Raw genomic sequence first — 16,700 nt, forward strand, 5'->3', positions numbered from 1 at the left:
CCTAGGACCCTGGGATCACGACCTGAGCCTAATAAGGCAGATGCTCAACTGCTGAGCCACCCAGGTGCTCCAAAATTGGTATATTAATAACTGGCTCAGCAGATCTGGTTTGACCTACTGAAATATGTGCAAATCTTAGATGTTGATCTAGTTACTGAGCCAGATGTTGAAACTCCAGATAGCCACACCCTGATGACAGACCAGATGGTTCCTCAGCTAGGCAAGCTGCTCTGCCTTGTTTGATCTTTTCCTCTTGCTCTTTCAAGTGTCACACGGGGACACTACTTGATTCTTAGCTTGTAAAAGTGAGGATTCATTCTAGAGTTCTCTAGCCTCCCTGGTACAGCGTGAACACCAGCACAGACACATCCACATGTGTGCAAACATTCTCTACTTTATGAACAATGATGTCACTCCTGATCTATGAATTAGACAACAAAACATTTATTTCAGTACTCTCACTCCAAATCTCCACTTGGTCATTTTAAACATGTCATTTTGGGGCACCTGGCTGGCTCAGTCAATAGAGCATGTCACTCTTACTCTCAGAGGCATGAGTTCAAGCCCCACACTGGGTGTGGAGCCTACTTAAATTAAAAAAAAAATTTTTTTTAAGTATTAAATTTCTTTAATTTTCAGTAACTAGTCTAATAATTATATAACATCCCCTCATGAGCATATTTCCCATCCAAATTGCCCTTCGGTTTTCACTGCCTAGCCAGTGTAGGTCTGGAAGATGGGGCAGGAACTTCAGGACTTGGCCGGAATCTGCCTGGGGCAGCATCCGTGGTGATTCTGGAGGAAGTAGAGGAAGCAGGGAGAGGAGAGGCGGTGACAGCCCTTCTTATCTGTTACTCATAAGTCAGGAATTCCTAAGATTGGTTTGGATATGTTTAGGAAAACTCTACCTTAGGTCAATTGATTAAATCATAATACTGAATGATGGCTGTTAGTTCCAAAGCAGGATGTGTAAGCACTAAACTAAGGGCTGAGTGCTTGCTGATCACCAATTTACTTACACGATGCAGGTGGTGTGTAGGCAGCTTAGTCTTGACAGTATCAAAATACTTCATATTTTTCCATCCTCTCTTTGTCTGTAGAAATCTCTCTAAGCCTATAGCTGTGCAGTATAAAGAAAAGGAAGATCGTTATGTGGACACATACAAGGTAGGTTTGGTTTTTCCTCATATTTTGATCAATGAAAACTTAAGTTATATTCTATAGACTTGTGTTTTGCCTAATTTTATAATATTGATTTTTCTGTTTTTTACTTTCTTGTGCTTTGAGTGACAGACAACTGGAAATCATTATATGATTTTAAATATTATTGTCTGTCTCAATTCTCTGAAAACACTTTGCCCAAAGAAATACACTTATTATAGCATAAATTGGAAGCTAATAATCCACTGTAATCCACATGTAAATAACTATATTCCTTTTAAAAAAAAACTCACTGAGATTTTCAGAGACCTGCTATTTGTATCCCCTGGTGTTATTTATATAACAATATCAGTCTATTTATAATGCACCATAAATTCCTTTTATTCATATTCAGCAAATTATGCATTAGTTTATTAGCAGAAATATATCAAAGTATAAATTATCTATTTCTGTGAAATTAACATTAATGGAATTGTGTTGGAAATTTTTTTAAAAACTCATTAGCCACATGCTGCATCTTCACAGCAGTATGAAGGTAAGAGAAGCAGTTTTCTCGCATTCACATTGTTTTGTGTCATAGTTCCAGAAAGATCTCTCCAGCCATCTTATAACTGTCACTCCTTGATTCTTCTGCAGTTGAAAATGGGGTAGTGCTATGGAATCGAGAAGTGATTCTAGAAATTCACTATCACCCGACTTTGTTATCAGAGCCAGACAGAGCTATGGGAGATGAGTGACAGATATTAAATATTCAGTTGAGCTTCCTACTTCATGATAGGAATATAGGAGTCATGAAAAAAATCACTGTATTCATGTTTATCTCAGTATAACTACATTGCAAAACAGCCATAATGTGTAATGTTAATACCTAAGAATTTCAGTAATGTGGTACAGTTTTTCCATTGCTGTTGCTTTTCCACTGCTAGAGAGTTTCTCTAAAGAACATAGCATTGTATCTTGAGACTCATTTTTAAAATGCAGACGTCTCTAGTGACAGTAGTAGCTCTCATTTACTGAGCGATTGATTAACTTAAACATTATAAGTCATGTTGGGAGCCAGACTGCTAAAGGTGCAGACTGCCATGCTTCTCAGGTGGCCAAACCTCAGCAGGACACCAAGGAGGAGACGCTCGAGGTGGCTGAGGTCCAAACACAAGTGGGAGGGCAAGCCATGGAGAATGGTGTCAAAGGGGCAGTAGAGGAACGCCTGGTTGGCTCAGTTGGTTGAGTGTCTGACTCTTGATTTCAGCTCGGGTCATGATCTCAGGGTTATGAAATAGAGCCCTGTGTCAGACTCTATGCTGAGTGTGGAGCCTGCGCAATGTGGGATTCTCTCTTTCTCTCTGCCCCTACCCCACCCAGTCTTCTGCTCCTACTCTCTCTCTCAAAATAAAAAGTAAAATAAAATAAAAATTTTGAAAAGGGGCAGACAGTAGAGAAAATGGAAAGAAAATTAGTGAGGCTTTTCCAGCTTTGTCTGGAGCACTCTCTCATGAATACTGTCTGATTCCTTGTTTCCTTCAGTACTTGGAGGAAGAGTACCGCAAAGGAGCTAGGGAAGATGACCCCATGCCTCCTGTGCAGCCCTACCACTACGGCTCCCACTATTCTAACAGTGGCACTGTGCTTCACTTCCTGGTCAGAATGCCTCCTTTCACAAAAATGTTTTTAGCCTATCAAGGTAAGAATTATTTTGTAACTACCTAAAATATCCTATTGGGTCATTAGGAAAAAAAAATTTTTTTGACATTCTTTCTGAGAACATATTGAGACTAATCAAACCACCGGAAAAAGAATTCTATTTATTCTTTCAAAAAAATTCTCTTCAAAAAAGCATCTCTCTCTCTCTCTCCCTGTTTCTCTCTCTCAAGAAAAGAATCATCATCATCATCATCATCATCATCATCATCATCATCTTCTATCTCAGTGTTTAAGTACCTACTGCAGGCAGGAAGATTACTTAGAGGTGAATTTACTGACTTGTGTGCAAATAGGGACATACTGTCCTAACAGTTTCTAATGAGGACTGTGGTATGAGCTCTGTAGTTGTTCCTCATGGCACCCAGAATCCTTCGTGGGACCATTTTCCGTTCATTTACTCAACCCTTCTTGAACTTCTTTATATATTTTTACTCACATGCCACCTCTTGGCAGAATGAATTTTATATTGTCTCTATGTGGTCTATATAGAAGGGGCTTTCATATATTTGTATATATTTTATATATATATATATTTGTATATATTTTATATATATTTTTATATATTTCTTATATTCTTCTTATATTCTATATATTTCTTATATTTGTCCCTGTGTAAGTACAAATGTTCCACATGACAGCTGTTCAAATATTTGAAAATTATTGCCCTGTCTCCTTTTTCCCTTTCAGTCTTCTTTATCCCCAGGCTAATTATCCTTAGTTAATTGGACATCAGGTTGAGAGCCTCCTCTATTCAGCTTCTGCAAGGAATACAAAAGATAAATAAGACTGTTCCATACTTACTAAAGAGTTTTAAAAACTAATGTGTAAGCTATCCTTGTTTGTTCTGATTTCCAAACCTGTCACGATTTTGATCATCCTTCTGGACATGTTATGGTTTGCCAATGCCCTTATTAAAAAGTGGCACTCAGAATAAAAAGGAATGTTTCAGATATGGTTTGGGACCACTGCAATGTGTAACAGAACTCTTACTACCTTCTTTTTCTCATGTAGCCCAAGAATCTATTAATATAAAACTCCCAATCAACTAAAATTTCTTAATTTTTAATATATATTGCTATTATGCTAAGTTTTCTTCATTGTGTATTTAAGAATGATTTTAAAAAACAGAGGCTGCTGCAATCTCCATCAATTTCATCTGATTAGCCATCTGAAATGACTGATGTCGGCTTTTGGATTTATTTCTAGACTTCTGGCTTAGTCCAGGGCTTCTCACCTTGGCCCGGCAGTCATTTTGAAGTGCATAATTCTGTGTTTTGAGGACTGTCCTGTGTTGTATAGGCTATTTTACAACATCCCTGGCCTCTGCCCACTTCATGCCAGTGGCATTCACCAGTTCAGTTGTGAGAACCTAAGAATACCTCTGGACATAGCTAAATGTCACCTTAGGGGCAGAAATGCTAACTTAAGAATCACTCATTTAGTATATGCACATTCTAGATCATAGGAATTTGTAGTATTACTTTTTTAAGCTAAGAAATAATGAAGAATTTGAAAATCTGAATAGAACCCTTACTGTGCTGCTTTTATGCCACAGCTTCATAGTCTCTATTCTAGAGACTATGACTCCACCATAGCCTTATCTATAATTGCCTTTAGTTTTTCTGGGTTCCATTTAGATTGGTTACTTTTTCTCTTGAGCTAACTGACTCAACAAAATAGAAGAGAAAGTAGTGAAAGTAATAGAAAATGTTACTGGGCGGGGAAGCCCAGACCTGGGGAAGAAATTTAGCACACCTTTTCAAAACTATGCCTTGCTTGATGCTGAGATTAGTCTGTGACAGTCTCTAAATGAAAAGATAAGTTCGAAACTTCAACAACTTCAAAGGAGTTTTAGATCATACAGCATGGTTCCTAAGAAGCGTCTACACAGCTGATGTTCTCAGGGGCTGGCCTTTGGATGACATTTAATGTTCTTGGCTTACCCTATGGCTAGCGGATGATAACTGTTGACAGGAAAGAGACAGGTCAAAACTCAGTTCTTAATTACTCATCTACAGCAGAAGAACTTAGCAGAGGAGTGACTGTGTTTAGTTTTATTTTCACTTATAGGAAATTGTACTTCATTCTTTAGCTCAATTACAACATCTAAAAAGTAATACTCCCCCCCCCAAAAAAAGAAAAAAGTTATCTTAATTATTAAAGGTGAAGTAATAGTAATTTTGCTTTATGATGGGGAAAAACCTGTTTTACATATTTGAACTTTAATTTTCCTTCTTTATTATTCACTCATTCAATAAATAAGTCATCATCAAGTCCCTCATATGTGCTTGTTGTGGGTGATACTCCAGCTCCCTGCTGTTATGGGGCTTTAATTCTGCTTGGGTAGACAGTAATCAATTAAATAAATGATATAAATTCATCCAGTTATATGTACTAGGAAAACATAATACAGATTAAAAATACTATAATATGGTCTCAATTTGTGTGTAGAAATATTTATTTTCAAGAACATGAATAACGTCTTTTAAATTGAAAAACTAAATGAACATCATTTTAATCTTTTCAAAGTAGCAGAAGTAAATTAATTATAATAAGCTTCAAATAGAATAAGGTCATTATGTCTTAATTGCATTGTTTGTATTTCCTTGTAGATCAAAGTTTTGACATTCCAGACAGAACTTTTCATTCCACAAATACAACTTGGCGCCTCTCATCTTTTGAATCTATGACTGATGTCAAAGAACTTATCCCAGAGTTTTTTTATCTTCCAGAGTTCTTAGTCAACCGTGAAGGTATAGCAGTAAATCATTTCTAATTTATATTTCTCTACTTATTTTATAATTTTCTAAAAATAAGAAGAGCTTTCCTAAGTCCTATAATTTGAGTTCCCCAATAAGAGAAATACCTTTTATTTATCAAGTATATCATTTTATTTCCAAGTGAGTATGAAGATTTTAACTATTTTATAGGACTAAATATGTGTGGACAATTGGTAACTTTTAACTATTAAAGGTATTTGTAAACATGTATTTTAGTTTTGTTACAGAAATTGCTTATTTTTTCTAATTGCAAAGGTTATCATATGTTCATTATTTTAAAAGTTACGAATTTACTGAAAGTGCAACGTAACTTAACCAAAATCTTAATGATTTTTATGAGTGACCAACATAGAAATAACATACCCTAGCCAGAATCTTCTAATACCAAAAAGAGATGGTAGAGGATAAAATCAAGTTTTCTGTGATGCCAAACACCAACAATCTTGACCAACCTTACCTACTTTTAAATAGACCAGATAATCCTTTAAGAGGTGTTTGTTCTACATAATTTCATTGTTCTACATAATTTTATATTTTTATGTGACCTTTACGAATATATAAAATTGATAACTGTATTTTTAAAGAAGTTAGTGTTGGGAAAATTACTTTAGAATTTTATTCTATACTAACTGGCCTCTCTGGAGCTGTTTAGAAAATCATTAATAAATCCATACTGCTAATAACCTGGAGCACATTTCATAGTGTTCCCAAATGAGAAATGCCTCAGTGAATTGTCAGCATCCACAATTTGGTACCTGCCTTGTAGCTTTCGGGCTTGGGCTCATTTAAATCTATGCTTGTTTTCTGTGTCTGTGATTCCTTATATGTATGTTTCCATTATCTCTTGGTACATACAAATACCTCCAACACTTAGTGCCTCAAAACAACAATAAAGTTATCATTACAGGTTTTGCAGGTCAGAAATTCAGGGGCAGCTCAGCCTGGTGCTTTTAGTGGTTTTGGCTTAGGGTCTGCATTCAGATTAGCTGGAGCTAGACCAGCCAGGGGATCAGAGCAGCTGGGTGCTGGCAGGCATCTCTCTTTATGTGGTGTCTGTGATTTTCCATGTGGTCTTTCCACCTGGACTAGTTTGGGCTTCCTCACAGCATGGTGGCCTTGGACATTCTCCTTGGCAACTCAGGATTCCAAAGGCGAGTGTCCCAAGAGAGGAGGAGAAACTGCACAGGCTCTTCTAACCAAGCCCTGGAGGTCCAGAGGAAGACTCCTCCTGCATTCTGTTTGTGAGGCAGTCACAAGTGCATGCCCACATTCAAAAGGAAAGAATATAGATTTTACCACTTGATGGGGGAGCAGCAAGATTCTGGAAAAGCATGCAATAAAGCAAGTGTTGTTATATTTTTGGAAAATATGGTTTGCTATCATGTACATCATGTCATTTCCTATCAGCATTCCCGTAAGCCTTTCGTTGTACCTCCAGTCATCTGCTTTGTGTGTGCCAGCCTGTGATGTGTCCCTAAAGCACATAACAGTTGAGAATGATGTGAGTTTATACAGACTCCCTGCTGCTCAGCCCCTCCCTAGCTCAGTCCTTAGATGTCTCATTCACTATTGTTAAATCAGTAAATCCCTGCCACTTCTCCCAAAGCGGCTCACATAGAGTTCTGTAGATTCTTGGCCAGTCTGTCCTAAATCCCTCTGCAGCTGTCTGTGGGAGGAGCTGAGCTTTTTGAGATGACCCCCACCCTCACTCCATGTTAATTTATATAAGCCCTTGGTTTATATTTCACATCATATCATTTCAAAATACTTCCAAAATTAACGAATATCCTTCTGTTTTCACAAGATCTAAAAGGAAGTAGCGACTCAATTTTATGTAGAGTGTAATCAGCTTTTAAGAGATCCTTTTTAGTTTCTATTCTATTATGGTGTCTGTAAAAGGTAGCACAAAAACATCTCTGTAACATTTCTTTTAGGACAGTTTTTTTTTTTAAACAAACACTTCTGAGATTTTTGTTTACACTAGCAGACTAATGAAACAATTAGAGAACAGCTCATTTAGATCACAGAAGAACTCTCTAATTCAATGTGTTGCGATAATTTTGTTGTCCATAGGAATGCTTAGTAGAAATGGTGTCAGGACAGATCTCTATACTTACCATAAAGTTAACAGTTCATTTAGGAATGTATATATTTTGTATTAGTTGGATTTTTTTAAACTACAGAATGCTAATATTTACTAAATATAGTCTTAATTTGATTATGATTTTAACACCAATAATTCAGAAATGCTTATACAAAGCCTTAGTTTTATTTTAATCAAGTTTATAATCGAATAGAACAGATATGTAAGCACTTATATTTGAAGTTTTGATAAGTGGAATATTGAAATTAGCAGACAGTGATTTTCTGCTGTTTTTTTTTTTCAATATGGTATAAAGTGGTAGAAGGATAAAGTTGAAAGATGTCAAATTTAATTAGGATAGCATTAACCCATGTAGTTCTATCATTCGGTGAGTAAGTAGATAAACAATGATGTCACTATTCTCTTTGCCTCTGCTTTTCCTGCTTTTAATAGCTGTTTAGCTGTTTCTGGGAACTCTTAACACCTGCTCAGGGGGCCAAATGAGGCATGCTTTGGGGAGGTAAGCATTAATATTAATCTTCTCTTTTAGGTTTTGATTTTGGTGTGCGTCAGAATGGTGAACGGGTTAATCACGTCAACCTCCCTCCTTGGGCACGTAACGATCCTCGTCTTTTTATCCTCATTCATCGACAGGCTCTAGAGTCTGACTACGTATCCCAGAACATCTGTCAGTGGATTGACTTGGTATTCGGGTATAAGCAAAAAGGGAAAGCTTCTGTTCAAGCCATCAACGTTTTTCATCCTGCTGTAAGTGACTCTTTTAAAAATATGCATTTATATAAGGCAAAACCTGAATAAAAGGTCAGCTGTTGGGCTGTTTCTTTAAAATACCCATTATCAGAGAGAATTGGCAACAGCCTAAACTGTTACCCAAGACTTTTCAGGTTTTGTATTTCACCTCTTGAAAAATGACTGAGATGCTATCCATCAGGGGTTCCTCAGGACCATCCCCAGGCTGGATGAGGACTTAAAGACTCAGCAAATAGTTGTACTTACAGACGGTTTATTACAGTGATGGATACAATTCAAAATCAGCAAAAGGAAAATGCATAAGGCAAAGCTGGAGGATACTGGGCTCAAGTTTCCAAGAATCTTCTCCCAATAAATAACAAAGAACATGCTTATTTCCACCAGCAACATGCATAATGTTGTTTAGCAGGGCAGCCCATTAGAGAGTAGGAGCCCAGGATTTTTATTAAGGGCTGGTCACAAAAACGCTCTCTCACATGTACTGAAATCCCAGGCTCCCAGAAGGAGATCAGGTGTTCAGTATAAGCCACATTGTTTGTGCAAACATTTTTGGCACAGTAAGCCACTTTTATCCCATTAGGAACTCTCCTGAAATCCGTGTTTCCATGTACCAGCCAAGGGCCAACCTTGTAAGCAGACCTGTCCAGGGAGGGCAGTTAGGGCCTGCCATGGTAACTTCAGCACAATATCAATTCCTCTAAGTAGAATTGTTACACTTTCACATATACTTTTTGATGATGTTAGATAGGCTGCCTTCTATTTTAAAAAATCTTATCCATTAAGGAAACATTTAATTTGCTAAACTCTGGGTGTATGAAGGTGAGTAAGATTTAAGTGGGGACAGAAGGGTGAGAAGGAATGTTTGGGTGGTGGTGCCTGGATGGATTTGGTAGTGGGGGTCCAGATTAGGCCTCTAGAACAAAATTCCTCAAGGAATGGGGCAAAAAGGCAAATGATATGGACAAAGCTATTGCCTGGTGTTGCCTAGTGGCCACTCAGAGACAGTGAGTATAGCAGAGTAGCCATTAATCCACTATGTAAGGCATTTAGCCTCTCTGCTTTCCTAATGTTATAATCAGGAAGTAGGGTGAGACTGACTCGGACTTCCCCTCCAGCTATACTTCTCTGCGTAGGTTTAAGGAGTGTTTGTAACAAATGCAGGGAAAATGCACACCTGAACCTATGGTTATGTGCTCTGTACCTGGGCTGATTTATGCCAGAGACCCATTCCTAACTAGCAATTTCAAAATAAAATTCTCTTTAGTCCATTTTGCTCACTAATTATTTTAAGTATCTTTACAATAACAGAAAATTTAATTCCTTCAGAGACTTAAAGGTCTAGAAGAGAGTAAGATTTACTGATGACTCTGATAAGAGAAATGCTGTGGCACAGTGTTTTGGAAAAGGGGATAATACAGCTTAGTGGGTGAATAATTTTCTACATAAGAGTAGTATAGGAGAGGGAGGGGCAAGACGGCGGAAGAGTAGGGTCGCCAAATCACCTGTCTCCACCAACTTACCTAGAAAACCTTCAAATTACCCTGAAAATCTATTAATTCGGCCTGAGATTTAAAGAGAGACCAGCTGGAATGCTACAGTGAGAAGAGTTTGCTATCAAGGTAGGAAGACGGGGAAAAAAGAAATAAAGACACAAAAGGCCTCCGAGGGGGAGGGGCCCGTGAGGAGCCGGGCGGAGGCCGGGGCGAGTGTCCCCAGGACAGGAGAGCCCCGTCCCGGAGGAGCAGGAGCTGCACCGACCTTCCCGGGCGGAAAGGGGCTCGCGGGGAGGTGGAGCAGGACCCAGGAGGGCGGGGATGCCCTCGGGCTCCCCGGGACAGTAACAGACACCTGCGCCCCGGGAGAGTGCGCCGAGCTCCCTAAGGGCTGCAGCGCGCACGCGGGACCCGGAGCAGCTCGGGGGGGGCTCGGGGGCGGCTCCGCGGAGGGGGCTGCGGGGCGGGAGCAGCTCGGGGGTCCTCGGGGGCGGCTCCGCGGAGGGGGCTGTGGGGCGGGAGTGCGAATCCAACAGCGCGGGCTTCGGAGCACAGGGCGCGGGGACACAGCCCAGGATCCGGCCTGCCCCGGGACAGGCAGAGGCCGGGAGGGCCCAGGACAGCGAGGACGCTCCTGCCCCAGCTGAGCAGATCAGCGGCCCCGCCCCGGAGCCTCCAGGCCCTGCAGACAGTAGTTCCTGCGGGAGCTGAATCCAGGACTCCAGAGCTGCCGCAGCCACTGGGGTTGTGCCTCCTGCCCCCTCACGGGGTGAACAACCCCCACTGAGCCCTGTACCAGGCAGGGGCACAGCAGCTCCCCCAACTGCTAACACCTGAAAATCAGCACAGCAGGCCCCTCCCCCAGAAGACCAGCTAGACGGACAACTTCCAGGGGAAGCCAAGGGACCTAAAGTACAGAGAATCAGAAGATACTCCCCCGTGGTTCTTTTTTTTTTTTTTTTTTGCTTTTTGCTTTTTGATTTGTTTCCTTCCCCCACCCCCCTTTTTTCTCCTTTCTTTCTTTTTCTTTCTCTTTTTCTTCTTTTTTTTTTCGTTTTTTTTTTTCTTCCTTTTTTTTCTCTTTCTCTTTTCTTTCCTTCTTTCTCTCCTCTCTTTTTCTCCTTTTCCCAATACAACTTGCTTTTGGCCACTCTGCACTGAGCAAAATGACTAGAAGGAAAACCTCACCTCAAAAGAAAGAATCAGAAACAGTCCTCTCTCCCACAGAGTTACAAAATCTGGATTACAATTCAATGTCAGAAAGCCAATTCAGAAGCACTATTATACAGCTACTGGTGGCTCTAGAAAAAAGGATAAAGGACTCAAGAGACTTCATGACTGCAGAATTTAGAGCTAATCAGGCAGAAATTAAAAATCAGTTGAATGAGATGCAATCCAAACTAGAAGTCCTAACGACCAGGGTTAAGGAGGTGGAAGAACGAGTGAGTGACATAGAAGACAAGTTGATAGCAAAGAGGGAAACTGAGGAAAAAAATAGACAAACAATTAAAAGACCATGAAGATAGATTAAAGGAAATAAACGACAGCCTGAGGAAGAAAAACCTACGTTTAATTGGGGTTCCCGAGGGTGCCGAAAGGGCCAGAGGGCCAGAATATGTATTTGAACAAATTCTAGCTGAAAACTTTCCTAATCTGGGAAGGGAAACAGGCATTCAGATCCAGGAAATAGAAAGATCCCCCCCTAAAATCAATAAAAACCGTTCAACACCTCGACATTTAATAGTGAAGCTTGCAAATTCCAAAGATAAAGAGAAGATCCTTAAAGCAGCAAGAGACAAGAAATCCCTGACTTTTATGGGGAGGAGTATTAGGGTAACAGCAGACCTCTCCAAAGAGACCTGGCCGGCCGGTAAGGGCTGGCAGGATATATTCAGGGTCCTGAATGAGAAGAACATGCAACCAAGAATACTTTATCCAGCAAGGCTCTCATTCAAAATGGAAGGAGAGATAAAGAGCTTCCAAGACAGGCAGCAACTGAAAGAATATGTGACCTCCAAACCAGCTCTGCAAGAAATTTTAAGGGGGACTCTTAAAATTCCCCTTTAAGAAGAAGTTCAGTGGAACATTCCACAAAAACAAGGACTGAATAGTTATCATGATGACACTAAATTCATATCTCTCAATAGTAACTCTGAATGTGAACGGGCTTAATGACCCCATCAAAAGGCGCAGGGTTTCAGACTGGATGAAAAAGCAGGACCCATCTATTTGCTGTCTACAAGAGACTCATTTTAGACAGAAGGACACTTACAGCCTGAAAATAAAAGGTTGGAGAACCATTTACCATTCGAATGGTCCTCAAAAGAAAGCAGGGGTAGCCATCCTTATATCAGATAAACTAAAATTTACGCCGAAGACTGTAGTGAGAGATGAAGAGAACCACTATATCATACTTAAAGGATCTATCCAAGAAGAGGACATAACAATCCTCAATATATATGCCCCGAATGTGGGAGCTGCCAAATATATAAATCAATTATTAACCAAAGTGAAGAAATACTTAGATAATAATACACTTATACTTGGTGACTTCAATCTAGCTCTTTCTATACTCGATAGGTCTTCTAAGCACAACATCTCCAAAGAAACGAGAGCTTTAAATGATACACTGGACCAGATGGATTTCACAGATATCTACAGAACTTTACATCCAAACTCAACTGAATACACATTCTTCTCAAGTGCACATGGAACTTTCTCCAGAATAGACCACATATTGGGTCACAAATCGGGTCTGAACCGATACCAAAAGATTGGGATCGTCCCCTGCATATTCTCAGACCATAATGCCTTGAAATTAGAACTAAATCACAACAAGAAGTTTGGAAGGACCTCAAACACGTGGAGGTTAAGGACCATCCTGCTAAAAGATGAAAGGGTCAACCAGGAAATTAAGGAAGAATTAAAAAGATTCATGGAAACTAATGAGAATGAAGATACACCCATCCAAAATCTTTGGGATGCAGCAAAAGCAGTCCTAAGGGGGAAATACATCGCAATACAAGCATCCATTCAAAAACTGGAAAGAACTCAAATACAAAAGCTAACCTTACACATAAAGGAGCTAGAGAAAAAACAGCAAATAGATCCTACACCCAAGAGAAGAAGGGAGTTAATAAAGATTCGAGCAGAACTCAACGAAATCGAGACCAGAAGAACTGTGGAACCAGATCAACAGAACCAGGAGTTGGTTCTTTGGAAGAATTAATAAGATAGATAAACCATTAGCCAGCCTTATTAAAAAGAAGAGAGAGAAGACTCAAATTAATAAAATCATGAATGAGAAGGGAGAGATCACTACCAACACCAAGGAAATACAAACGATTTTAAAAACATATTATGAACAGCTATACGCCAATAAATTAGGCAATCTAAGAGAAATGGACGCATTCCTGGAAAGCCACAAACTACCAAAACTGGAACAGGAAGAAATAGAAAACCTAAACAGGCCAATAACCAGGGAGGAAATTGAAGCAGTCATCAAAAACCTCCCAAGACGCAAGAGTCCAGGGCCAGATGGCTTCCCAGGGGAATTTTATCAAACGTTTAAAGAAGAAACCATACCTATTCTCCTAAAGCTGTTTGGAAAGATAGAAAGAGGTGGAGTACTTCCAAATTCGTTCTATGAGGCCAGCATCACCTTAATTCCAAAACCAGACAAAGACCCCACCAAAAAGAATTACAGACCAATATCCCTGATGAACATGGATGCAAAAATTCTCAACAAGATACTGGCCAATAGGATCCAAGAGTACATTAAGAAAATTATTCACCATGACCAAGTAGGATTTATCCCTGGGACACAAGGCTGGTTCAACACCCGTAAAACAATCAATGTGATTCATCATATCAGCAAGAGAAAAACCAAGAACCATATGATCCTATCAATAGATGCAGAGAAAGCATTTGACAAAATACAGCACCCATTTCTGATCAAAACTCTTCAGAGTGTAGGGATAGAGGGAACATTCCTCGACATCTTAAAAGCCATCTATGAAAAGCCCACAGCAAATATCATTCTCAATGGGGAAGCACTGGGAACCTTTCCCCTAAGATCAGGAACAAGACAGGGATGTCCACTCTCACCACTGCTGTTCAACATAGTACTGGAGGTCCTAGCCTCAACAATCAGACAACAAAAAGACATTAAAGGCATTCAAATTGGCAAAGAAGAAGTCAAACTCTCCCTCTTCGCCGATGACATGATACTCTACATAGAAAACCCAAAAGTCTCCACCCCAAGATTGCTAGAACTCATACAGCAATTCGGTAGCATGGCAGGATACAAAATCAATGCCCAGAAATCAGTGGCATTTCTATACACTAACAATGAGACTGAAGAAAGAGAAATTAAGGAGTCAATCCCATTTACAATTGCACCCAAAAGCATAAGATACCTAGGAATAAACCTAACCAAAGATGTAAAGGATCTATACCCTCAAAACTATAGAACACTTCTGAAAGAAATTGAGGAAGACACAAAGAGATGGAAAAATATTCCATGCTCATGGATTGGCAGAATTAATATTGTGAAAATGTCAATGTTACCCAGGGCAATATACACGTTTAATGCAATCCCTATCAAAATACCATGGACTTTCTTCAGAGAGTTAGAACAAATTATTTTAAGATTTTTGTGGAATCAGAAAAGACCCCGAATAGCCAGGGGAATTTTAAAAAAGAAAACCATATCTGGGGGCATCACAATGCCAGATTTCAGGTTGTACTACAAAGCTGTGGTCATCAAGACAGTGTGGTACTGGCACAAAAACAGACACATAGATCAATGGAACAGAATAGAGAACCCAGAAGTGGACCCTGAACTTTATGGTCAACTAATATTCGATAAAGGAGGAAAGACTATCCATTGGAAGAAAGACAGTCTCTTCAATAAATGGTGCTGGGAAAATTGGACATCCACATGCAGAAGAATGAAACTAGACCACTCTCTTGCACCAGACACAAAGATAAACTCAAAATGGATGAAAGATCTAAATGTGAGACAAGATTCCATCAAAATCCTAGAGAAGAACAGGCAACACCCTTTTTGAACTCGGCCATAGTAACTTCTTACAAGATACACCCACGAAGGCAAAAGAAACAAAAGCAAAAATGAACTATTGGGACTTCATCAAGATAAGAAGCTTTTGCACAGCAAAGGATACAGTCAACAAAACTCAAAGACAACCTACAGAATGGGAGAAGATATTTGCAAATGACATATCAGATAAAGGGCTAGTATCCAAGATCTATAAAGAACTTATTAAACTCAACAGCACAGAAACAAACAATCCAATCATGAAATGGGCAAAAGAACAGAAATTTCAGAGGAAGACATAGACATGGCCAACATGCACATGAGAAAATGCTCTGCATCACTTGCCATCAGGGAAATACAAATCAAAACCACAATGAGATACCACCTCACACCAGCGAGAATGGGGCAAATTAACAAGGCAGGAAACAACAAATGTTGGAGAGGATGCGGAGAAAAGGGAACCCTCTTACACTGTTGGTGGGAATGTGAACTGGTGCAGCCACTCTGGAAAACTGTGTAGAGGTTCTTCAAACAGTTAAAAATATACCTGCCCTACGACCCAGCAATTGCACTGTTGGGGATTTACCCCAAAGATACAAATGCAATGAAACGCCGGGACACCTGCACCCCGATGTTTATAGCAGCAATGGCCACGATAGCCAAACTGTGGAAGGAGCCTCGGTGTCCAACGAAAGATGAGTGGATAAAGAAGATGTGGTTTATGTATACAATGGAATATTCCTCAGCTATTAGAAATGACAAATACCCACCATTTGCTTCAACGTGGATGGAACTGGAGGGTATTATGCTGAGTGAAGTAAGTCAGTCAGAGAAGGACAAACATTATATGTTCTCATTCATTTGGGGAATATAAATAATAGTGAAAGGGAATATAAGGGAAGGGAGAAGAAATGTGTGGGAAATATCAGAAAGGGAGACAGAACGTAAAGACTGCTAACTCTGGGAAACGAACTAGGGGTGGTAGAAGGGGAGAAGGGCGGGGGGTAGGAGTGAATGGGTGACGGGCACTGGGGTTTATTCTGTATGTTAGTAAATTGAACACCAATAAAAAATAAATTAAAAAAAAAGAGTAGTATAAAGTAAAGGCAAGGCTTCAGGTGTAATTTTTTACCTTCATTTATATTTGATCTAAAATATAACTTTAAAAGCAATTAGGAATTTTGACATTAACCTCATTATAGGGCAGCCCGAGTGGCTCAGCAGTTTAGTGCTGCCTTCAGCCTAGGGTCATGCCTGGAGACCTGGGATGGAGTCCCACATCAGGATCCCTGCGTGGAGCCTGCTTCTCCCTCTGCCTGTGTCTCTGTCTCTATCACTATCTCTCATGAATAAATAAATAAAATCTTTTAAAAAATTTTAAAAAAATAACTCATTATACTCTGCCTATAATCCTAACATATCTTTTCAATTATTCTTATGTAAAATTCACATTAACAGTATCTGCATGCTGAAATATCCCACATAATTGTCATTTTACTGGAATTTTTGTCACTATTTCTTTGGGACTTTGAGGTTTAAAAAGAGTAGAGTTTATGCCATTGTTCTAGGACTATGATAACATTCAATTCACAGAGCCAGAGAAAGTAGAGTGATTAAGTGTACAGTCTCTGAATTCAGAATTGAGTTCAAAC

At 39.5% G+C, this 16,700-nt stretch overlaps 1 protein-coding gene across 1 annotated transcript in view; it reads left to right on the top strand.

The window, feature by feature from the left end:
* LYST (lysosomal trafficking regulator) overlaps nucleotides 1–16,700 on the top strand; it is a 183,896-nt gene that overhangs the window by 135,540 nt on the left and 31,656 nt on the right. Inside the window, exons 41-44 of the mRNA XM_077894418.1 lie at nucleotides 1,101–1,167; nucleotides 2,686–2,842; nucleotides 5,475–5,615; nucleotides 8,276–8,493. Of these exons, the coding sequence (XP_077750544.1) occupies nucleotides 1,101–1,167; nucleotides 2,686–2,842; nucleotides 5,475–5,615; nucleotides 8,276–8,493 (583 nt within the window). The remainder of the gene's footprint in view (nucleotides 1–1,100; nucleotides 1,168–2,685; nucleotides 2,843–5,474; nucleotides 5,616–8,275; nucleotides 8,494–16,700) is intronic.

Source organism: Canis aureus, chromosome 4 (assembly GCF_053574225.1).
Source record: "Canis aureus isolate CA01 chromosome 4, VMU_Caureus_v.1.0, whole genome shotgun sequence".
Lineage (NCBI taxonomy): Eukaryota > Metazoa > Chordata > Mammalia > Carnivora > Canidae > Canis > Canis aureus.